Consider the following 24,736-nt stretch of genomic DNA (forward strand, 5'->3'; position numbering starts at 1 on the left):
CTCTGGGATTGCAGTTCAGTTTCTTGCCACTCACTAGGCCACCAGAGCTCCCCCCAGGTGGCCTTTCAATAACAACAAAAGTTATCCTTTGGTTAGCAGCTCAGCAAACAGCACACTATGCCACCAGGTAGGTCTCCTCCTTACACAGAATATTCCCTTGTTGTGTGTCGTCGAATAGTCTGTGACTCATACTAGTCCTATGTACGGTAGCTCTGAACCCTGCCCTATCCTGAGCCAGTCTCACTGTCTCCAACACACCTACCCCAATTACCCAAGTTAGGAATTAAAAATACTTGTCAGAGTTTCTGTTCTAAGTGGAACATCCCGGTTTGCACAGGGAGGGAAAGAAGACATTCTGCCCCAGGCACTGTTGAGAAAGGCTGGGGCAGGTCACAGTGGACCAAAGGGGGCCTCCTTGGGCAGTGTTGCCCAAAGTGTCCAGTCCCTGGGTGGTGCAGAAAAAGGAGTGAGCTCAACAGCTTGCCACTAGGTTAGGGGTTCAGACCTAGAGGTGCCTTGTAAAGAAGACCTTGGAATCTATTTCCAAAAGACAGTCACAGAGAAGCCCTTGGAAGGCTTCTCTGATCCACATGGGGGGCACGGGTCCTGAGGGAAGCAGTGGTCCCTGATCCAGGCTATCACAGCATCCCAGTCACTTGGGGTTCCTCCCCAGACCTGAATCAGGCCTCAGATGTGGGACCAGGATTCTGCATTTGGACAAGCCCTCCCCCCACCTGGGGTGCACAGTAAAGTGAGTGAAAGCACTGGTCTGGAACTCGGACAGCCGGAAATGGGGTGATCCCCCAAAAGCTGTGTCTCGGTCACCTTCAAGTGAGGACTGGGGAAGGATTCAGCTCTGAACTGTCCTGACAGCTGAAAACCTTGGTCTACCACTTAGAAGAATGTTTGACCAAAAACAATTAAAATCAGGCTTGAGGGCCACTGATCAAAATCACCCACCTTTGACTTGGTACCATAACTTTCTATCCACCAGGCCCACAGGGCTCTTTCTATGTTAAGTGTCGTTGAGTCATAGCTTGCTTAAATGCACTATTTCCGAGATTCCATGAATACTTAACTATAAAATTATTTTGTAGAACTTTTTTACATGGAATTGTAATATTATTAGTTAGGGGTGAAACCTTTTAAATTTTTTCTTGTGAGAAGCCAAATTTCATACTATTTGTAATAAACCAAATGCTATTTCAGGATATGAGGGAGGCATGGATATACAAACTGGAATTCACCCTGAAGCACTAAGGCAAGCCTTAAATGTTTACAGGGGTAGGCACTAAGGGAAACTTTAAGCTTTTATAGGATTCTTGTATTTGCTAACCCCTCCCTCCTGAGTCAAGCATAAGGTTTTCAATAGAAAGAGCTTAGCTTCATTTGCATTGAATTCTCTTTGTGATTTGCTCCCTGGCAATTTTCTTTAAAGGAACAGGGGAGCTGGGACTAGTGCTGCAGTTGTTTGAGAACTGTTCACTTTCTGTTTTACCTCTGTTTACTTATACATTCTTGGTGTTCTGTCTCATCATAAATATACTTTACCCTCGGTCTACAACATTTTCTCCTTTTCTTTTCCTTACTAGTCCATTCTCAAATAAGTTATTGTTACAGGTTCACAAATACCAGTTATCGCAATATTATAGCTAAAACATTTAAAAATTTTACAAAATCATCTCAGCACACAAAACCATGGGATTTAAAGTATCTGTGAAGTAGAGTAATAATGACCCTCTCTGACCTGAGCTAATTAGATGTTTGAAAAGTAAACTAGCCTGGTGGCCTCGTGGCAAGAAGCTGCACTGCAATCTCAGAGGTGCACAGTTCAAATCCACCAGATGCTTAGCTGGAGAAGCAGGGACAATTTCCTTCTCTACCTGTCAGATCTGATTTGATGGTACACACGCGCGAGCGCGCGCACGCGCGCACACACACACACACACGCGAAAAAGTAAACTAGCATAGTTTTAACTTTGCAGGTAAACTGGGTTTAAGAAAAATATATTTGCTATTACATGACTAGGGAGCTCTGGTGCCTTGGTGGCAAGAAGTTGCACTGCAATCCTGAAGGTGCGCAGTTTGAATCCACCAGCTGGTCTGTAGGAGGCTGGGCAGTCTCCTGTCTCCTCCTCTATGATTAACTATCCATGCTGGAGTGTTGGTTCTGACTAGATGTACAGAGCAACAACTAACTACAGGGATGTTTTTATTTAAAAAAAATAAATTTCTGATGAAACACTGAACAGAAATGTAGTCATTTTGGTGTCACACCCTCATCAGAGGTCACCCCATGCAGACCGCACCCACCTGGTGACCACTGAGAGGCACCCTCTCAGTGAACTCAAGGCTCCTACTTGGTGGTTTTCTCTGACTCCTTCAAGCCTGGAGAGCAGGTCTGGAAACGAGCTTGTGCCCTTGGGGCCTGAGGCGGGGCAGCTCCTGTCCCAGTGTCACTGTCCTTCCTTGACATCCTTAGTGACCTCGGGTCTCCTCCCATTACATCCTGCAGGAATGGCTGGATCCACTCTGAGGGGGTACAGACGCGCTGTCCTACAGAAATGGCGAATAAGCCGTGACCCGAGCCGGTGACACCTTCAGTGGTATCAAGGGGATCGGCTTAGAGACAGTGCCAGCGCGCACCAGCCCCGGGCACCCCCTCCGCGTGCACTCACCCTCGCGCGCATCCACCCGCCCGGGTACCCACCCCTCGCACACCCAGCCACGGACATCCTCGTCTCGCTCTCTGAGCCTCAGGCACCGTCCTCCCCGAGCGCAACCAGACCCGGGCACCCGCCTCCTCCTGCACCCACCCTCGCGCGCATCCATCCTCGGACACCCGCCCGGGTAACCCACCCCGCGCGCACTCAGCCTCGGACAGCTCCGCCGCGCGCTCTCAGCCTCGGCCACCCTCCTCCGCGCGCACCCAGCTCCAAGCACCCCCGCTGCGTGCACCCACCCTCGCGCGCATCCAGCCTCGGACACCCGCCCGGGTACCCCACCCCGCGCGCGCCCCTCCCCGGGCACACGCCGCGCGCACCCGGAGCACCGCCCTCTCTTCAGAGGACCAGCGCTTGGGAAGAAGCCAATCAGAGCAGGGCCTGGCGCGGGTGAACGCGCTCCTGCTCGGCGATTGGACCAACCTGCTGTCCGTCGGGGGCGGAGAGCGCGGGCTCGGCCAATGGGGGCGGCAGCCCGGGAGGCCCGGGGCCGCGCTCGCGGTGGTCGCGGTCCGTCCGCTAGGGAGTGCCGCCTGCCGCCGCCGCCGCGTCATGCCGAGCGCTGCTCGGCGCTAGAGCCCAGCCGCGCCCCCTGCCCGAGCCAGAGGGATGGTGGTAGTCACGGGGCGGGAGCCAGACAGCCGTCGCCCGGCCGGTGCCATGTCCAGCTCCGACGCCGAGGACGACTTTCTGGAGCCGGCCACCCCGACGGCCACGCAGGCCGGGCACGCGCTGCCGCTGGTGCCGCAGGAGGTACGGGGCCGGGCCGGGAGGAGCCGTCCTGGGCTTGGGAACCCTCGAGGGTCAGGGTTGGGGCTCTCCATCAGTGATGGCCGGGGTGCCTCTGACCTGGAGTTACCGGGTTCCGAACCCCCCTGCCAACAAGGGGACTGACCCCACCCCTCTGCCCCGCCCCCACCAGCCTGCGGAGGGCGGCCAGGCAGCGAAGGAGACCCAGAGATGCTGCTGGCTTCCAGGGAGGCCCGGAGGAGGCCAGGAGCAGCGAGGGCCACGAGTGGGGTGTGCACGCGGGCCCTCCTCCTCCTCCTCCTCCACTCGTGCTCACTAGGCGATGTGCCCTGGTGCACGTCGCTGGGCCTGCGCGCTGCTGCCCATTCCCGAGCTGACCCTCCAGACCCGGGCGCACGGGGCAGGAGGACGCAGGGGATCAGGAGGGCGCGCAGGGGTGGAGACTGGGAGGTGGAGGCTAGACGGTTCCAGAGCGGGAGAGTGTGATGTGGGGACACTGCCCGGAGACGCGGGGTTGGGGCGAGTCGGTAGCAGCTGCTGGGGCTGCACTAGCCAGGAGTGGGACAGACCCCGCAGCTCCTCGCTGACCCGCTGGAGCTCACTGCCGTCCCAAAATGAGGATCGAGCGAGGATCTGGGTGTGGAGTGGCTTGGCAGAGCTAAAAACCTTGGTGAATGAATCCCGATGAGGTCCTGACAGCCCCAGGCACCAGATCCTGCTCCTTCAGGGGCCCTCACCTGATCATGCTGGACCCCCGCCTCCTCGAGGGGGCCAGTGCACAGGGTGGGCAGGCCTCGGACCAGCGGCGCCCACGTGTGTCACAGTAGAACTGTGCTCCACAGGGTTTTCAACGGCTCATTTCCCAGAAACAGATCGCCAGGCCTTCCTTTCTAGGCACAGGGGGAATGGGTTCGAGCCGCCAACCTTTCAGTTAGAAGCACTCCTAGATAAAGTATTAACATGGGCATCCAGGCCTTTCTCCTCAGGTATCCCTGTGTGGTGAGAACCTGAACCCTGTCAGGTGTTGTTCTGTTTGCTGGGTGCTGCCTGAAAGGGCAAAGGAAGGGGTCAGAGCAGCGTTCTGAACTGAGAGATGAAGGCTTGCTCTGCAGAGTGAGACTGTGGGGCTGGGATGGAGAGACCTGACTTGAAAACTATTAGGAAAGAGAACAGAGAAACTTTGCTTTGTCTTACATGTGCTGTTATCTGGAGGGACCAGTCCCTGGAGAAGGACATCATGCTTGGGAAAGTGGTATTGTTGCTGTTGATTGCCATTGTGATCCTATGAACAAAAGACCTGAAGCTTTTCTATAACTATCATCATTTCTCAAAGTTCATAGAGTTTCCAGAGACATGTTGTTTAGAAAGTGGATTGCACTCCTGCTTCCAAATGGGAAAGTGGTGGTGGTGGTGGTTGTTAAGTGCTGTCTAGTTGTAGATGACTCATAGCAACCCTATGAACAAAAGACCTGACCACTTGTTTAACTTCATCGTTTCTCTAAGTTCGTAGAGTTTCCAGAGACAAGCTGTTTTGTACGTGGATGCCACTCCACCTTACAAGCTTGTTGTAATCAGGGAGCTCCACCAAACACTGTCCACTGTGGGTAACCATTCTCACATTTGACACATCATTGTCACAGTGTTCAGCTTCACAGCAACCATGAGCTACCTCTGTACAGCAAATGGATAGACCAGTGCTATATGACTTAGAAGAATGACCAAAAACAATTAAAACCAGGCCTGAGGGCCGCAGATTAAAATCACCCACTTTTGACTTGGTAGCATCACTTTCTGTCCAATAGGCCAACAAATTGAGGAAGACCTTCAAGGAGTTGGGTTGACCAGCGGCTGCAGCAGTGATTCTTGTTAGCATGGTGCAATACTGGACATGTTTCATGCACTTGAAGGGTGGCTGTGAGTTGGAACACATTCCATGGCTCCTAACAAGAGTAGGATAAGGTCCTTGGGTGATATAAACAATTTGAGCTTGTCTACTAATGATGAGGTTGATGGTTCAAATCCACCCAAGGGAATTGCAGGAGAATGACGTGATCATCTGCTCTGAAGAGAATGCCCTGTGGGGTGATTCTCCTCTCTGACGCTTGTAACACACGGGGGCACTATGAGTTGGGATTGACTCAACAGCAGTGGGTTTGGCTTTGGGGTTTAGATGTAGACCAGCTCCTGGGTAGTTTATCTGCTTGGTTAACTGACCGGTTAGCGTCCACCAGAGGCACTTTACAGAAAGGTCTGGTGATCCTGAAAAATCCGCCACTGAAGACCCTTTGAGCATGGCTCTACCATGATACCTGGGGTCACCACGGGCATTGACTCAACAGCAACGGGTTTCCTGGTTTAGGTTAGGAGACGGGAACTGATGAATGTGGAGAAGTGGGGAGACAGGAAAGCACTCAGGTGGACCCCATGTTGGGGACTTGTCACAGAGCAAATGGTGTGGCATCGGTCCATCTGGCTCTCGCTCGCCCTTCCTGTCTGAGGACCCCTTGGTTCCCTTCCAGTTTCCGGAGGTTGTGCCCCTCAACATCGGAGGGACCCACTTCACCACTCGCCTGTCCACCCTGCGGCGCTACGAAGACACCATGCTGGCGGCCATGTTCAGCGGGCGCCATTACATCCCCACCGATGCCGAGGGCCGGTACTTCATAGACCGAGACGGCGCACACTTCGGGTGAGTCCTCCCTCTGCGGTCAGCTCTGCGGGCCCTGCAGGCAGGTGTGGCCCTTTGCCAGCTTCCAGATACCCGAAGGTATTTAGTAAGGTCAGTAAGCGGCCACTCTGCATTCTTTTACTAACTGCTACGGCAGCCTGGGGACCTGCAGGAAGACGTGAGGCCAGAGCACTCGCTGGACGTGTGGATGGTGAGACGGTGTCTCACATCTGCTGGGCTTGTGGTCAGGCGGGGACAGTCCCTGGAGAAGGACACCTTGCGGGAAACGTAGAGGCTTAGGGAAAAGAGAGGAAGACCTTCAACGAGGTTGACCGACACAGTAGCAGTAACAGTGTGGTTAAGCACAGAGAAATGGTGTGAACGGCACAGGGCTGGGCAGCACCTAACCACAACAGCTGAGCTAAAGGTTGATGGTTCAAACCCAGCCCATGCCCACGGAAGAAGCGTTTGGCCAACTGCTTCTGTAGATGTTGTTCTTGTTTGGTGCTGTTGGGTCAGTTCCAACTCAAGGCAACCACAAGGCGAGCTGATCCATGGAGTTTTCTTAGCTTTAAAAAAGGATATTTTATCAGAGCTCTGGTGGCTTAGTGGAAAGAAACTGCACTACAATCCCAAAGGTGCTCAGTTCCGATCCACCAGATACTCCACTGGAGAAGGAGGGGCAGACTCCCCCAGTGCCAGTCGGATCCGATACGATGGTACGCAATAAGGAAATTAAAAAAAAATATTTTAAAACAGGATATTTTATCATGTTCTCAATGAAGGTATTCGTAAGTCATTTATAATGACTTGGTACATTGTTTACAATACGTGAACATCCTCTGTATTTCCAGTTGTTGAGTGTCTGTGCACCTGGATTCCCTGCCCACTTTTGTTCTTACCTTTGTTAAAGTAATTGTTGAAGTTTGGTCTCATACATGGTAGGTGCTAATTTGGTGCATTTTTTATCCTTTGGCTGTAACCTTACTGGACACAGGTCACCGGGTCTTTTCATCCTAAGTACCATTGAGTAGCTCTGAACCTCCAACCTTAATGTTAGCAGTCAGGTACAAATTGGACAGCCGAGCCTGCCCGGTGGAGCACAGCTCTATTTAGTGCCACGTGGGGTCACCGTGAATCGGAACTGGTTGGGATCAATGAGCTTGTGTTATGATTTTACCCCCTCTGTAGTATCTAGAAGGGGGCGCTCTGGTGGCACACCCCTAGGAAGTTCTGACCCAGAGGCGGGGCCTCCCTGGTGGGTCGAATCCACCAGCCACTCCGAGAGAGAGAGAGGAGCTGTCTCCTCCCGTTCAATTTACAGCCTCAGAAAGCCTGCTGGAGGCTCAGCTGAGTCACTTCCCACTCAACGGCGTGAGGTTTGAGGGTGTTTTTGCAGGTGAACGATTAGTACCAGGGAGGCTCTCATTCCTTAGAGTAATCAACAAGATGGAGTTAAAAGAGCCACCACCTTTGTCCAAGGACAAAACCCAGAAGGCAGGAAAGGGTAGGACAGAGTGGAAAAGGGAATGACAGGGAAGGGGGAGAAATGTGGTTTCCTACTGAGTATTGTGATTAATGGGGTGCTCTGATGGCCTAGTGGCAAGAAACTGCATTGCAATTCTGAAGGCAGGCAGTTCAAATCCACCAGCTGCTCCCCACGAGAAGGATGGGCAGTCTCCTCCCGTGTGATTAACTGCCTCTGAAAACCTGCTGTGAGTCAGCTGGACTCAATGGTATATAACAACAACATTGTAATTAATATTATAAACAAAGTGTGTGTGAATGGCTGAATGAAGAATCAGTCTGCTTTGTAAACTTTCACTCAGATCACACACACATGTAAAAATGAGCTCTGGTGGCCTAGTGGCGAGAAGCTGCACTGCAAGCCCAGAGGCGCACGGTTCAAATCCACCAGACGGCTCTGCTGGAGAAGGAGGGGCAATCTCCTGTACCAATCAGATCTGATTTGATGGTACACACACACACACACACTCACACACTCTCTCTCTCTCAAATAAAATAAAGTTTTTAAAAAAGAATTACTTCCAGCCTTGGAAAACTGACGTCCCGTTCAACCCTGTCCTATAGGACTGCTCCTAGTTAGAATCCACCAGGTAGTGGCAGAGGTAGGTTAAGTTGAGAAAACCAACGAAGTCCCTGACCTTGAACCAGATGCCCAGAGACGCAGGAACAGTCCCACTCTCAAGTCTCCAGGCTGGCCTCCAAGCAGGAGCACCCACGCTGGTCACTTTTGTCCTGAGGAAGGGGCCCGTGGCCAGAGGACTTCCCCAGTGAGCCGTCAGCTGCCTCCAGAGCTGAGAAAGCAAAGTGTCACTTTGTGGAGTTATAAAAAGCTGCTTGTTTGCAGGCTCTTTGTGGGGGAAGCGCTGGCCTCAGCTGGCAGCTCCGTCAGCTGTCTTCTGGGTGGGGGACTTGCCCCTGGCTGGGCTCTGCAGATCTCACAAGGCTGCAGAAGGTCCTAGAAGACTACTTCGGATTTTTTCGTTTTGCTTTTGATCATAGTTTGGGTAAAAGTTTACAGGAACACATTATTCTTCTGTTCATCAACTTGGGCCCATGTTATTTTGTGACATGGGTCTCGATCCCCTCAGTATAACAGCCTGTCCCCACTTCCTGGGCTCCCCATTTCCATCCACCCTTCTTCCCTGCCCTTTCCTGCCTTCTGTATTGAGGTAAAGGCTGCCCTCTGGGTCGCGTAGGGCTGGCTGCTTTGAGGGGCCATCCCTCCCGAGTGTTACCATCGCTTGGTAAGCTTGTCTCTTGTCTGGCTGGAAGGTGACCCCTGGGTGGGTTAGTTCCAGACTTGATGGGTGTCCAAGGGCCATGGCCTCGGGTGATCCAGTCTCTGTCAGTCCAGTGAGTCTGGTCTTTTTTTAATGTATTTTTTCTCTCCCTCTCTGTTCTCGATCTCAGGATCTCCGCTTGTGATTCTGATGAGAGCAGTTGGCAGTGGTGGCCGGGCACCATCTAGTTCATCTGACCTCAGGGTCGTGCAGGCTTGAGGCTCCTCCAGGCTTTGGACTCATTGTTTCCTTGAGTTTTCGCTTTTCTTTACTCTTCTTCCTTCCTAAGAAGGGTCATCTCAGCTGGCCAGAGTAGGGTGCGGAACATTGCCTTTGTGGACAATGTTGCATCATCTGACCTGAACAGAAGGCTAATTTTGGTCAGGAGTATGGGGGATGGGAGACCAGCTCTAGATGGCCCTGTGGAGAGCAGAGAGCCAGGCACACGCCTGGTGGACTGAGGACCACTGTGCCTTTCCTGCTCAGGCCACTCACTGGACTCCACTGCCCTGTGAGTCACCATCCACAGACAGAGTTTTCCAGATCCCCAGTTAAGAGGGAGTTGGGGGTCAGGGGACTTGCTGGGATGGCTTGGACATCTCTGTGCCCCTGTGGAGGTGGTCGGGGTCTCCCCCGGGGCAGATGCCCTGTGACGAGTGTACAGCATTTAGAACTGGACTGTTTGTGCTGGAACGTGGAGTGGCCGGTGGCCAGGAGCCAGCCTCCTGTGCTCCTGGGGCTCTGGCCCACACAGCATCTGAGCTCTGTCCCTCCCCCTGAAGTAGAAATAAGAACACACCTTGTCACGTGTTGCACTTCTCTGACCAGCAGGAAAGACTTAGTCAGGAAGTAAAAGGCGAGGAACTCATGACTGAGTGTCCTCCCGACCTGGACATCCTCATAGCTTTTATTAGGAAGTTTTCCAGTATGTAGCAAAAGAAAATATCATGGGTTTTACCCAAGACATCCTGTTTGTTACAATGATCTTTTTATTACTACAGTCTTAATAGTTAATTTTGAGTTAGCAAGAGAATGTTTTCTCTGAAACATTTCATGCATACACCCTTACAAGGCGTAATGTTCTGACCTTATGAGAAGATGCTGACATTTATTCACTAACTTACACCTTTGTTCTGTTGAATAATTCAACAGTTCAGCGTTTATTTAGAAATGTTCTCCTTGGTTTTTCACAGTGTGCATCTAATAGAGTTTTCTCTTTAGCATAGTTTTCTCTGATTACATTCTTTCGAGCCAAGCAATCCCTGATTTAGTTACCTTAACCCCTGCACTCATGGGGACCCTCCATTGGGTTTCTGAGGCTGTAGGTTGCACAGGAGAATCGATGCCTTTGAGCTGTGGTGTCGGAGAAGAGCACTGAACATCCCGTGGACGGCCAGGAGAACCCACAGCTGTGTCTTGGAGAGAGTGCGGCCAGGGTGCTCCTCGGAGGCGAGGAGATGAAGCTTCATCCCACGTCCTTTGGGCATGTTGTTAGGAGAGGTCAGTCCTTGGAGAACGACGTCATGCTGGGAACGGTGGAGAGGAGGACTCTGAACGAGATGGATTGACAGGGTGACTGTAACAGTGGACTCAAGTGTATCAGAGACGATGAGAACGGCACAGGGCAGGGCAGGGTGCAGATCTGCTGGGATGGGGGGTTGTGAGTTGTAATTGACAGCACCTAACGACGACAGCTCTGAGCTCTGGTGGTGGAGTCTGCAGAGGGCTGCCCGGCTAGCCCGGAGGCTGAGCTTCCCTGGTGGTTAGACGCCACCAGCAGCTCTGCAGAAGATCAGACTCCTCCTGTGCCACGTGCGGCCGCAGTAACCCGGTGGAGGGGCAGCCAAGAGTCAGTTCTGTCCCGACAGCAGTGAGTTCTGACTGGACTCGCACTCAAGTCATGTCTCAGACTAATGCTCGGTAGGTGGTGTTCGTGCGGGGATGGTCTAGGACTGGTTGGTGAGGCAGCAGCTGCATCCTGTGATCACTCACACCGCCTTACGGGGCAGCTCCTTCCTCACCCACGTGTAATTCCACTCCGCCCTACAACAGATGTCCTTGGGTGGCCCAAACGATCAAGGGCTTGACTAGTAAGCGTAAAGATTGGTGGTTCGAAGCCACTCATGGGGTGCCAAAGAAGAAAGGCCTGGTGATCAGCTTCCTTGAAAACTCCTTTGAGCCCATTTTACGGTTGTGTTGCTGTCTTTCTGTTAAGCTGGGCAAGTTTTATATCTTGTCCTTGTTGTTGTTTCTGATTATTCTTCTAATAATTTTATAGTTTTCGTTTGTACATGTAGATCTTTACTCCATTTTTAGTTTGTTTTGGGTTTTTAAATTTTTTTTTATTATTATTATTTGTGTGTGTACCGTCAAATCAGATCTGACTGGTACAGGAGGAAGGAGGAGATTGTCCTTCCTTCTTCAGCAGAGCATCTGGTGGATTTGAACCACGTGCCTCTGGGATTGCAGTTCAGCTTCTTGCCACTAGGCCACCAGAGCTTGCCCCATTTTTAGTTTGTTTTTATGTAGTATGTGAGGCCAGGAGCCTGTTCTCTTTTTCTGCATGTGAAAATCCGTTTTCCGCTGCTTCACTGATTGAAGAGGCTCCTGTTTCCACCACGTGGACCTGGTCCCCTAGTCCATAACTCAGCTGACCATACACATACAGGTTTATTTCTAGACTCTCAATTCTGTCACATTGGTCTATGTGTCTATTGTACTCAAGCCGTAAAGTTCTCAGGGGGCAACACAGAGCTGCTGGTGGGTCCAAACTGCCAGAGACAGTTCCCCATGGAATACGCCACCCTCCGGATGAATGGATACACACAGGAGTGCTTCTCAGCCGGCAGGTGCCTACATGGATTTCAAAAAGGTTCTGCTGAGTGCAGTAAATTGGTCACAAAAAGGACAGATACTCTGTGGTGTCACTTGAACTAGGCAAATGGATAGAGACTCAAGTTTCTTAGTGGTTGTCAGGGATGACAAGGAGAGGGGAAAGGAGGGGCACTGCTTTGGGGTCCTTGTTGTTAGGGATCATCAGGTCGACTTGTCCACACAGCGGCCTGTACAACAGACAGGAGCCTTCCCGGCCCTGTGCCATCTCCACGGTCCCTCAGCGTCTGGCCATTGTTGCCTTCATCTCTGGGGTGGAGTAATCCGCAGGAGGACAGTCAGCGTGGTTTCATGGCTGACCCCATTGAGTCACACATGTTAAAAAATGTTGAACTGGCAGATTTCAAGTTCAAGTTAATTTATAGGCACACTTTATTTGATTGCATGTTCTGTTGCAGGTCACAGATACTGCAGCGAGTGTGGGTTTGGTTGCTTATTTGTTTGTTTAACAAGTTGAAGGTTTGTGGCCTCTCTGTTGAGCTAGTCTGTCGGTATCGTTTTTCCCGCAGCATATCCCCACTTTGTGTCTCTGGATCCGTTCTGGTCATCCTAGAGACATTCCGGGCTGTCCCGTCATGCTGCCGCTCACTTAGTGTCCTTCAATAAAAGGTCAGCATCCCTGTTCCAGGTGCTGGCCACCCTGAAAGTGTGTGTGACTTGCTCATTGCTGTGTTAGCTTAGTCTGGCCCCGAAATGGCAATGTCTCTTAAGTTGTCTGTATATACATTTTTACCATAAAAAGACAGTGAAAAACCTATAAGAAATAAGGACTTTTCTCTGGCAAAAACCAATGAAGAAAGCAGTTAATGGAGCACAGCTCTGTCCTGCACAAGTGGAGTTGCTGTAGGTCAGAATCAACGCTCTGCAGCGGGTTTGGGTTTTCTGTTTGTTTTTCCTGTAAGAACTCATTTAACCGGCTCACTGGACGATGAAGCAGTTTGACAGGTGGGGGAGCAGGTCCAGAGAGGTTAAGGTGCTGCTGGGGTGCACAGCTGGCGGCTGACCCTGTGCCCCCTCTCCTGCCTCTCTGCAGGGACGTGCTGAATTTCCTGCGCTCAGGGGACCTGCCTCCCCGGGAGCGCGTGCGTGCTGTGTACAAGGAGGCCCAGTACTACGCCATTGGGGCCTTGCTGGAGCAGCTGGAGAACATGCAGCCGCTGAAGGGGGAGAAGGTGCGCCAGGCCTTCCTGGGCCTCATGCCCTATTACAAAGGTGAGCAGCCCAGGACGGGGGTGCAGGGAGGGTCACGGGCATGGTCAGTGGCTCCAAGATCTTAGAGATCGCAGAACTCTGCCCCTCCGGCTTACCCTGCAAGGACTCAGGGTGGAGTGGGTCAGTCCTCACCCCTTAGTGCTGTGGGAGCCACGGACATGCTCGAATGCTTACTGAAAGCGTTAGGTTCAAGTCCACCCAAAGGTGCTTCGGAACAAAGCCCTGGCAGTCTGCTTCTAAAAAATCAGCTATTGCAATAAATCCCTATTTTACTCCTCACACCGTTCTCCACTGACACACAGGGATCAATCACCCCAATCAGAAGTGTCTCAGCAATGAGCTTGTGGGTGGTACAAACCATTAACACACTGAGCTGCTAACAGAAGGGCTTGGAGTTCAAGCACCCATCGAGGTACCTCAGAAGAAAGTCCTGGAAGTCTGCTTCTGCGACATCAGCCATTGGAAGCCCTGTGCAACACTGTTCTCTATTGGAGCTCTATTCAGACACACATCGGGCCACCAGAAGTCAGAAGTGACTTGACAAGTTTTGGGTGGTGTAACTGTTAACAGAAAGGCAGGTGGTAACAGCTCCCACAGAGGTAGTTAGCAAGAAAGGCCTGGCAAACGGCTTCTGAGAAACCAGCCAGCTTACACCTTGTGGACCAGTTCTACTCTCACTCACAGGGGTGGCCGTGAAGCAGCTGGCGCTGGGGTGGTGACGTGCGCGTCTTCCTGGAGAATCTCTCCCACCTGTTATCCTACCCCCTGCTCAGCCCTGCCCTCCCCCTGCCTGGCTCTGCCCACCATAATGGGTGCTCCCTGGACCACCCCTGCCTGTCCTCGCCCACCGTAATGGGTGCCCCCCACACTGCTGTCCGGCCCCGCCCACCGTGGTTGGTGCCCCCACTGCTGTCCAGCCACGCCCACCGTGGTGGGTGCCCACCCCCTGCCTGCCCCGCTCACTGTGATGGGTGTCCCCACTGCTGTCCGGCCCCACCCACCGTGGTTGGTGCCCCCACTGCTGTCCAGCCACGCCCACCGTGGTGGGTGCCCACCCCCTGCCTGCCCCGCTCACTGTGATGGGTGTCCCCACTGCTGTCCAGCCACGTCCACCGTGGTGGGTGCCCACCCCCTGCCCGCCCCACTCACCGTCATAGGTGTCCCCACTGCTATCCGGCCCTGCCCACCGTGGTGGATGTCCCCCACTGCTGCCTGGCCCTGCTCACCGTGATGGGCGCCCACCCCCTGCCTGGCCCCGCCCACCGTGATGGGTGCCCTGTCGCCCACAGACCACTTGGAGCGGATCGTGGAGATCGCCCGGTTGCGCGCAGTGCAGCGGAAGGCGCGCTTCGCCAAGCTCAAGGTGTGCGTCTTCAAGGAGGAGATGCCCATCACGCCCTACGAGTGCCCACTGCTCAACTCACTGCGCTTTGAGCGGAGCGAGAGCGACGGGCAGCTGTTCGAGCACCACTGCGAGGTGGACGTGTCGTTCGGGCCCTGGGAGGCGGTGGCGGACGTGTACGACCTGCTGCATTGCCTGGTGACCGACCTGTCGGCGCAGGGCCTCATGGTGGACCACCAGTGCATCGGCGTGTGCGACAAGCACCTGGTCAACCACTACTACTGCAAGCGCCCCATCTATGAGTTCAAGATCACGTGGTGGTGAGTAGCCCCGGGAGGGGTCCGGCCCGGAGGGTCACCCCGCGGGGCGGACAGCGACAGGACCGAAAGTGGTGCGGTCCAGCGGGGGCCCGGGGCCTGCGCGCCCCTCCCGGCCTGGCCTGGCCAAGGGGGTCTTGTGAGGGCTGGACCGGGAAGTCCAGAGAGGCGATGACCCCTTCCGGCCCCTCGTAGTCAAGTTACAAGATAGTGTAGGCGGAAGCACTGCCCCGCGCCCACCTGCGCCTCGGAGTGGCCGTGCGCGCGCACAGAGTGGGGTGCCCTAGCAGTGCCCGTGGTGCCCTTGCACTCTTTGCCCCCAAGGAGGAGGACGCAGACCCACCTCTCCTTTCTGTCCACAACACAGCCTCACCACCCTCTGGAGTCGTCACCGTAGTTGCCAAAGCCGAGTACCAGGTTGGCCTTAGAAAACCACCGTGTTTACAGCCTCACCTGGGGCCGTGGCCTCCTGACCTCCACCCACCCGCCTGGCATGCAAGGTGGTCCCGCCCCGGGGGGGGGAAGGCAGATTTTCAAACTTTCTCGAGTGATGCCCAGGGCCAGGGTGCCTAGATCTTCAGGGTGTCCTGGGACAGTGAAGGAGGGCTGGGTGCAGGAAGACAGGGTGCAGGCCGTGGTCACATGTTAGCCCCACGCTCCAGGGAGGGGAGGATCCCCAAGGGCCCCATCCCCTGGCATTCTCCTGGCGTCTGCACCCAGGCTGTCCCCCAGAACCCATTGGCATCCCCAGCCCCCCGAGCAGCTCTCAGAGGGGGGTGTATTTTAAGAGCACTGGTGGCACCGTGGTTAAAACACTCAGTTGCTAACTGAAAATTGGCGGTTGAATCCATCAGCTGCTCCACAGGAGAGTGACGTGTCTGTCGGTAAAGATTCCAGCCATGGACACCCAGGGGGGACAGTTCTCTGTCATTGAGGCTCGCTCTGAGTTGGAATCCAGGGCTGGGTTTTTAAAAGAATCTGTTTTGTATGGAGGCTGGTGGCACAGTGGGTAAGGCAGGGACCCACCACCTGTGTCCAGGGAGAAAGACGAGGTAGTCGGCTTCTGTCAGGATGATAGTTAGGATCGGATGGGCAGTTCCCTGCCTGTAGGGTGGCTGGGAGTGGGAACTGCCTGGACAGTGGTCTCAGAATCACAGGGCTCAGACTTAGGGGGCTGGATGGGTGAGTTAGGCAAGGGGGGCTTCTGAGTGACCCTGAGTCCTGTATGGGATGGGCTGACTTTCTCTTCCTGTGGAGGAGACCAAGATCTGAGGGGGCAGGGAGCACTCGCTGGGAGGGTGCCCCCTGGAGTTTAGCCCCACAGCCCTGCTGGCCCCTGGTCCTCACAGCAGAGCCTCCCCTTTCCAAGGCTCCCACAGGGTCACTGCAAAGTGTGTGTTCACCTCTAGCAGACGCTGGCCTTGCTCTCCTGGGAAGTTTAGGGTGTAGAGCGCAGAAGAGCGAGCCCAGCTGGCCACAGAGCAGCCCAGCACTGGGCATAGCCCAGATGCCCCATGGAGTGCCCATCTGCTCATACATGGGCTATGGGACTTGGAGATGTGCCACATGCAGGTCAGGCACCCTATCTCTCTGCCCCTTTGAGCTGTTCTCACTGTGGTGAGTGTCCACTGGGGAGACAGGACGCTGGACAGCAGGGGGACACGCTGGCTAGCAGAGAGCTCTAACAGGAAGGATGTGGTGGAGCAGTCTAGGAGGCCAGGGGCAGCCTGGGAGGCCACTTTGGATGCTGTGGCCCTACAGAAATGGTCATCCTTGAGGAAGTGGGTCTCCAGTGGGGTCCCTGTCCACCTCTAGAAAGCCAGACCCAGCAACTGAGGAGGACTGGGCCACGGAGGAGGGCTCCGCCGGGTGAGACCCGGTGAGAAAGAAGCGTGCTCGCAAAATTCGGTAGACTGTCCCTCAGAGGCCACAGTCACTGGGTGAGACACGGTGACAGGCAGGCCTCAGGTCTGACTGTGGACAGATTTTTCCCTGGGGCCATTCTCGCTTCCTGCCTGGCCGTCTGGTGGATTCAGATGGACCCTTCATCGGGTCCCCAAGGTGCACGGTGCTCATGGATTAGGAGTGCTGGCTGTAACAAAAGTCAGAACCACAAACTAACAAAACCTGTTGCAGCAAGAAAGATGGAGGGACCACAGTGCACGGGGAAAGAGTCTCCTGGCCACGTTTGGAACAGAAGCCTTGGCCTCCCTCCTGTCTTCGGATGGCTCTGCAGGCTGCCTGCGGTCCCTGTAGAGACTGCAGGTCCCCCAAGTTGTCCTGGGCTGGGACAGCCCTGTTCTGGATTGTTCTCCAGAGGAATGGGAAGTGGACATTTATGTGAAGTGGGAGGAGCGTCTGTGTGTGACCCTGGACTGCACCAAAGAGGTTGAGAAAAAGGACAGCCAGATGCCCTCTCCACACCTCTAACCCCAGCCAGAGCCCTGCCTGCTGCATTCACCTGTCCACATTGCTTCTGGGGGAGTGTCCCCAGCCCTCCCCAGGTGCCAGGCTCAGGACTTTTGTGTGAAAGTGCGGTCCACCTCATAGTCCTGCAATAAAGAGGCTGCCCTCACTCAAACCTGGAGTGCTGGGCAGTGGGGCTGGAGAGGCAGTGTCAGGAATTCTAGAAGGAAAGCAGGGTCTGTTTTGACATGGGCACCAGGGGCAGGAGGGTTGCAGGGGGCAGGGGAGGTGGGAATAAGGGATGGTTGGGACAGGCAAATGCCATGGAATCTGGCAGCCCTCTGGCCTGGTGTCGCCCTCCTGTGCACGCCAGGCGCGAGGATATGGGTTACACTGCCTGGGCGTGTTTGTTAACCTTCTGTGAGCGCCTTGGTCCAAGGAGCCTGGGAGCCTTCAGGTGGCATTAAAGTCAAGTATCAGAACCTGTACCACGTCTGCCTGTCTTTTTTAGATACCTGCTCCCCTTCCTCCGCTGGCCCCTATCCCTCCACTACCCCCTTCACAAGCAGACGGCCCGGTTTGTACTTTATTAGATTCGTTTTGAGGTGGTACCAGGGGCAGCTACCCAATGAGCAAGGTATTCGTGGCCGTAATCATGCCTGCTTAGCGTCTCAGTCCCCTGGTGCTGCTGTATGACACATACCACAAGGGAGGGCTGCCACAAGCCAGTTGTTCTCTTGCCGTTCAGGAGGCTAGAAGTACACATTCACGTTCATCTCTGTCCTTTCTGGTTGTTTACCATAGAGGTGGAATCGACCCCTAGCTGATCCCCCAGAGTATTTTCAGAGGCTGTTAATAACATGGGAGGAGATTGCTCATCCTTTTCCCACGGAGCAGCTGGTGGATTCGAACCACGTGTCTGAGGGATTGCAGTGCAGTTTCTTTTCACTAGGCCACTAGAGTTCCCTAGAGCTCTGACTCACTAGAATCATTTATGGAGGAAGGTGCCATTTCCTTCAGCAGCTCTAGACCAGGAATCCCTTAGAGACTTGTGTGTCCTGGCCTTCCCTGGGACCAAGAAGCTTCCTCACAGAGAGACCCGAGTCTGAAAAGACTTGCTCCACTCCCACCAGTTCTTCCTTGGTGGTGCCAGGGTCCCCCTTCTCAGCTCATGTTCCCCCCCAGTTTTTAACTCCTGTGAGATAAAAGGTATTACAGGTCATGCTCCAGGGACACTCCCATTACATCAGATTAGGACTGTGATGGGCTTAAAGGATGTAGAATTCCACCCTTAATCCTTTAGCAACTACAGTTTCCATGATGTCATTACACATATGCATTTGGCATGGGGGCAGACGATTCACTCTATGGTGCTTAGTAACCTGCAGTGCGCACATGTGAATGTCTTGTTCAGTAAGGCAAGTTTCCCTGGAGTGTCTGCAGGAAAGCAAGGTGGGATTCGTGGAGATCTCATCTCCAGTGGGATAGGGGGATGCCTGCTCAGCCCAGAAGACAGTCCCATCCTAATCAGCCGAGAACCCTCTAGGGACGGGGACCACACAATCCACCACTGTGTACACCCCACGTTAGGTCGCTCTGAAATCCCTCCTGCAGTATCCCCCACTTCCTTTTATGGAGAAATGAGCAGCTGTAAGATGAAGGGCACCTTCCTCGAGGAAAGTGGACCTAACCTCTGGAGTCATTTCATGGATGCAGAAAGGTGAGTCTGAAGTGCAAGAGCCACACTTCCCTCCAGCTGCCTCCGCTGCATCTCCTGTTGTCTTGACATTAAACAGAAGGACTTCATGATCTGTGCTACAAGTGTTTCCTGGCCTTGGCACTGTTCACATGGCCTGGAGTAGTAAGTTCTTGATGATGCCTTATATGTGCAGACTGCAGCCATCCAAGAGGGGATCTCCTCACAGGCACAGCTAGCACGAGGCAGAGCTGGGATTCAGCCTCGGTGCTCCGGCCCTTGGACCTGGGGGTAGTTGATAGTGGAGCCCACCCTCCTGTCAGCAGCTCAGGTGTATGTGATGGCTTTTATCTTGCTCTGTTGAGATGTCCATTCCCTAGGAAGTAAACTAAGGCTTCCTTAGACTACATCTCAGTTCTCTGGTGCTGCTGTTAACAGAAATCCCACAAAGGGATGGCTTTAACAAATTCATTTTCTCAGTTTTCTTGTTAGGTTCCATTGAGTATGATGCATAGCAATTCTGAATAACAGATGAGCCCCATCCTATCCTGTGTCAGCCTTACAGTCTCTGACACCCATGAACGTGCAGTCATTGTGTCGGTACACCTGGTTGATGGTCTTCCTTACAGTTTTAGGAGGCTGGAAGTCCAGATTCAGGGTGCTAGTTTGAGGGGAAGGTTTTTATCTGTGAGCTGTGGTGGAAGGTCCTTGTCTTCCTTTCAAGGACTCAGCATCCTTGGAGATCTCTATGTGCCCTGACCTCAGCCTTCCCTTGGATCTGGGAAGTTTCCAGTGCAGCGACCCCAGATCCAAAGGATGAACTCCACTCCTGACTCTTCTTTCCTGGAACTGAGGTTCCCCCTGCCCGCTTGCGTCTCTTGGAAGATATAAGGTGATGCAAACCACACCCTGGAAAAACTCTCTTCACCTCAGATCAGGGCTGTGACCTGGGTAAGGATGTTGCATCCCACCTGAATCTCCTTACAGGTGATTGGCTGATCATAACAGATCACATCATAGGAATGATTACATCATAACTCCTGAACCAATGAGAATCATGGTTGACACGTTTTTAGGAAGGAAACACTTTAAGAGGGTACTGCCAAGCCTTAAACAGCACTGATCATTGAGGAGATAGGTTTCCCCTTCCTTCTAGGGAGGGGTATTGTTCACTAGGTGAGAAGAGGCCTGCACAGGGAGCTGTGGGCAGAGGATGACTGAGGAGGCGAGAATGGCTCCTTGTTGGATGCTGGGTGTACGTGCGGCTCAACCCGGGATAGGCTCCTATGGTCTAACCACAGGACGGCTCTGGAGCCTGCCTGTCAGGGGTAGAGGTGGTGGGCCTTTGGGTACAGCCTTGTCCAGGAAAATAACTGCCTGCTGGGCTGGGTCTTAGTTTAATTCAGAGGACGATGGTACTTGGCTGGGGACTCAAGGCTCATGGATTCTGGTTTTCACACGCCTGTGTCTCCCACTGTCTTTTAGCTGACTGACTGTTAGGTGCCGCTGACTGTACCTCACAGTGACCTCATGCCTAACAGAGGCACTGCCCTGTCCTCGCCGCCTTGTGTTTAAGCCCATGGTCGTAGCCACGCGTGAAAGGCCCTCTTTTTCACTTGACCAGCCGACTTTCCTTTTCCCCTTTCTCTTCTGTCACATCTTCTGCTTTATTTTATGTCTTTTTCTTCTTTACCATTTTCCCTTTTCCTATCATGTCATTTAGCTCCACTTTATTTTTGCTTTTTTAAACCTAATAGTTTTCTTTCCATTTTAACTTTTAAACAAAATACACAAAACCAGGACGGTTTATGAGGAAGACAGTCCTTGTTCTGAGCAAGGGCCACTGTACCTTCGCCTCTGGAATGACCTTACAAAGTGTGAACACTGGGCACTGTTTCTGTTGTGGCCACGACTCCCGGCGACTCTGACCACAGAACTGAAGCTTGTTCTGTCCTGCACCGTCCTCATGGTCTGTCTTGCTCAGGCCCATGGTCGTGGTCACTGTACCAATCTCGATCCTAGGGTCCCTCACTTCTGCTTCACAGGAGCAAAACCAGGAGTAGCCACTGAGTTGGCTAAAGTCCTGGCCCTCGTGTGTCTGTCAGATCAGGCGTGTGCTCCGTGTGATTTCGGGGGTTGGTTTTGTGGAAGTACGTTGTCAGCTTTCTTCCGAGGTAGCTCTAGTTGGGCTCTGACAGCCTTTTGGTAGCAGGTGAGCAAACTGACCATGTGCACCATCTCTAAACCCCTTTGGTGAACTGCTTCTAAGTAAGAGGAAAACGCTGTGTTTCTGTTTAATTCACAGATCTGGGTTATCTAATAGAGCCAATGGTGAACATTTACCTTCCCCTTCTAAAATACTTCTGGGCTTCCCAGCACACAGGGAGTCAAGTCTTAGGAAAACGTGGTCCTAGTTCCCTAATCCTAGGGACTCCTTCCCAGTTATTTTCTAAGGAAAGATGTGACCAAGTGGTTCTGTGATTCTACCTCCCCCAACACCTGACCCCAACTGGCAGCAAGACTACTGTGTATCAGTAGATCCCCATGTAACTACAGGAGAAACCTGGATCCAAACCACGTAGTGTCACTGCATAATGTGACCTGGAATTGGGGTACAATGCACCTTTCCCGTAACTTCCTGACTTAGGGTCAACCTTCAACACACCATGGCTTCCAGGAGACTTTTAAGTATTACAGACCTGACTCTCTTCTCCCATCATCACTGATAGCACTAGTTGAGAATGGGGAGCAAATGGAACTGCTGATGGAAAAATCATACGAGTACTTTGCAGATGTGGGCAGGGTTTCAGAAACGTGTACTTACCCCACCCTGCTGTTCCACTTGTGTATTCACCAGAGAGAAGTGGAGACGTGTGTCACCAAGACTAGTACACAGAGCATCCCTTTACAGTTCACGGACATAATTTATGAGCTCAAGACCGTTCCTATCCCCTCCTTCCTCACCTGACTGGTAGTAGGCTTTCCCCTCCTTTCTTTTAGGAAACGTGTGACTTTTCCATGTCTTCATATGAGAGGTTATGTTTCTATTGTTCAGCCATCACACTTAACAGAAGCTCAGTGTCTCCTAAGCATTGGGTCTTCCTTTCTTATCTTTCCCCTGCACTAACATGTAGAATTTTTATGCAATTGGATAAAATGAATGAATATACTGTATTTAAACTGTGCAGATTTGCTGGTCAATTTGATGAGTATGTATGATGAAGAACCTTTGTGGCAGAGTGCATACCAAGTAGACATGTTAGCCGAAAGGTCATCCGTTCGAATCTACCACCCACATAAGGGGAGAAACATGAGCTGTCTGCTCCCGTAAATATTTGTTGTTGTTAGCTGCCATCCAGTTGAGTCCAACCCTAGCAATGCTATGAACAACAGATCTGAACCCGACCACCCTGTGCTGGTGTCACTGTGTCAGCCTAGCCAGTTGAGGCTCTTCATCTCTATGATCCTACAGGCTTTGCAAACATGATGTACCTCTCCAAGGAATGTCCTTTGCTAGCAAGATGCTCAGAATATGTGAGATAAAGTTCTGTCATTTTTGCCTCGGAGGAACATTGACTGCACTTTCAGCAAGATAAACTTACTTATCCCTTTGGCAGTCTGTGGACCTTCAGCCCTCTTCTCCAGCACCACAGCTCAAAGTCATCAATTCTTCTGTCATCCTTAGTCACTGTCCGGCTCTCAGATATATAACAAGTGACTGAAACAACCATGGCCTAAACCAGGCTCACTTTAGTCTTCAAAGTGACATCAGATTTACAGCCTCAGAAACGCAGTGGAAGGTCACTTTGAGTGGAAACCAACTCGATGGCAATGGGCTTGGGAGTCTATTCCAAGTGTGTAATACAGCATTAGAGACAAGTTAGAAATACTGTGAGAATGCCCAAGTGAGGGCTCGGAGACGTGACGTGAGAACAGAATGAAAAATGGTGTAGACAGACTCGCTAGATGTGGGGCTGCCACAAACCCCCAATTTGTCAAAGAGGCTGTGAACTGGATGGGAGGAGACTGCCTTTCTCCCACGGTGCCACTGGTGGATTTGAACCGTCAGAGTCCGGCCTTTGAGCTAGTGTCACAACTCCTCATGGACTATGATACTAGGAAACTCCTAGATCTCTCATCTTCATTCCAAGTGTTTGTGCAGGGCTCCACTCCAGTGTCCCACAGTCACTTCATGTTCAATACAGTTCAAACTTATTCTCTTCATGCTTTCCTTAAAAAGCTTTTCTGTTAAAGTGCAACAATGAATGAATGGAAATCCAAAGTCTCTGTAAAGTTTCATTGAAATTAATAATAAAAAAAAGAAAAAAAGCTTTTCTGTTACCCTCCTCCTCGAAACTCATAAGCTTCCAACCATGAGTCATCCTTCACTTTTTCCTTATTCCATTAGTCTGTTGTCAGGCGTGCCAGCAGTTAGATCGGGCCCTCTGTTCTAAACTCTCTGCTGGCCTCTCCTCTAAGAGGTCACAGTCCTTACAGTGGCCTCCAAGACCTGGTGTCTCAGTAGACTCCTTCTCCCTCCCTCCCCCGTTTATGCTGCTCTGGCTATGCAGGCCCCAGGGGCTAGTGCCACGGAGTGTTTGCACTTGCTGTTCCAGTGCCTAGGACAAACTTGCCCCAGTGTGTCCATAGATACATAGCTGGCAGCCCTAGCTACTCTGTTCAAGTGTCACTATCCAAGTAAGGCCTTAACTAAGGTCCACTCCTAACAGCATCCTCTCCCAGGACCCTCCCCATCCCTCTGCGCGGCATTGTTTTTCTCTGTAGACTTTTATCTCCAGGCAGACTACCCAGTAAGCAGGGGCTTATTTGGGTTTCCTTACTAATCAGTAATGAAGAGTTTCATGCTTTGCATCACTTAAAAAATGTGAAATTGGTTAAAAAAATGTGAACTTGTTCCCTATGGAAGAGTAAGCAAAGTTCTGTTTTGTTGTTTTGTTAACTGTCGAGCAGATACTCTGCTTCTGGCAGAAGGAAGGCTTTGCTGGCACAGGAAGGCGCTGGGGTTGGGAGACAGAGGCCAGGCACACCAAGGAGTTCTTTGATGGAGCGTGTGGGATGGATGTGAAATTATTCACTACATGAGTATGTAAACACAAGGAAGCTATGCTTACCTTACTAATTCCACACTGCCCCCTCCTTACCCTAGAATGTAAACAACCCAGATCGTTGTTTTATCCAGAGCTGTATCCTCGGTCAGTCTAGCCAACAGGCGTGTACGAAGAATTTGAAGAATGAATCAATTACTTCCCCAAACAAGTAGACTCTCAGTAATGGACAAACGTGCACATACGTAAAAGGATGATGGCGAAATTAGGCACCTGCCCACAGTCAGAGGCAGCAAATTAGCAAAGCTCGGATTTCAGCCGAGTTCCGCCTTCAAAAGCCGGCCCAGAATTCTTCTGTGTTTTGTTTTTTCCCCCCCTTCCCGCCGCCAGTCATGCCTTAGATGGCATCCCAGATTACAGAGGCGGCCGGAATGTGCAATCCCGAGAACTGGATCCCGGCTGCGTGACTCGACCAATCACCGCGCGGCACTGGCTGCCCCCTTGAACTTCACCGGGTCGCAGTTACGCTGTGACCGTGGCTTTCGGATCGGCCAATGTCTTTAAGATCCTTGGAACAGAATACGTAAAATCCGCGAAAGGACGGGATTCCTTCAATTTCTCGGGAAGCTATGTTCCGTTTGGCCGGTGACTCAGCTCTCCCGCACTGGCCGCCCTCGGTCCCTCCGGTCCACGGTTTCCCCACTCGGTGAGCCCACGGTCCTCGCCGCAGCCCGCCCCACGCGGACCCGGAAGTGACGTCGTCACGCGCGCCGTGCGTGCGTGCGCGGCGTGCCTGCGCTCGGCGCCGGGGGCGGGGCGTGAGAGCGGGAGGGCGGGCGCGAGGGAGGGGAGTGGAC

The 24,736-nt window shown here is 52.7% G+C and overlaps 1 protein-coding gene across 1 annotated transcript; it reads left to right on the forward strand.

Annotated features, from left to right (window-relative positions):
* Positions 1-3,332: 3,332 nt before the first annotated feature.
* Positions 3,333-14,718, forward strand: KCTD7 (potassium channel tetramerization domain containing 7). Its single transcript, XM_006889656.1, has 4 exons — positions 3,333-3,476; positions 5,993-6,162; positions 12,874-13,052; positions 14,342-14,718. Exons 1-4 carry the CDS (start codon positions 3,333-3,335, stop codon positions 14,716-14,718), a joined length of 870 nt encoding a protein of 289 aa, XP_006889718.1.
* The last annotated feature ends 10,018 nt before the right edge of the window (positions 14,719-24,736 follow it).

This window comes from Elephantulus edwardii, unplaced genomic scaffold (genome assembly GCF_000299155.1).
Source record: "Elephantulus edwardii isolate Elephantulus edwardi_28Jun2011 unplaced genomic scaffold, EleEdw1.0 scaffold00080, whole genome shotgun sequence".
NCBI lineage: Eukaryota > Metazoa > Chordata > Mammalia > Macroscelidea > Macroscelididae > Elephantulus > Elephantulus edwardii.

Excerpts from the sequence above, each read along its gene's own strand:
- KCTD7 (XM_006889656.1), top strand. The coding sequence starts at position 3,333 with ATGGTGGTAGTCACGGGGCGGGAGCCAGACAGCCGTCGCCCGGCCGGT. Across the intron at positions 3,477-5,992 it reads TGCCGCTGGTGCCGCAGGAG|TTTCCGGAGGTTGTGCCCCT; the intron begins GTACGGGGCCGG and ends GTTCCCTTCCAG. Across the intron at positions 13,053-14,341 it reads CCTCATGCCCTATTACAAAG|ACCACTTGGAGCGGATCGTG; the intron begins GTGAGCAGCCCA and ends TGTCGCCCACAG.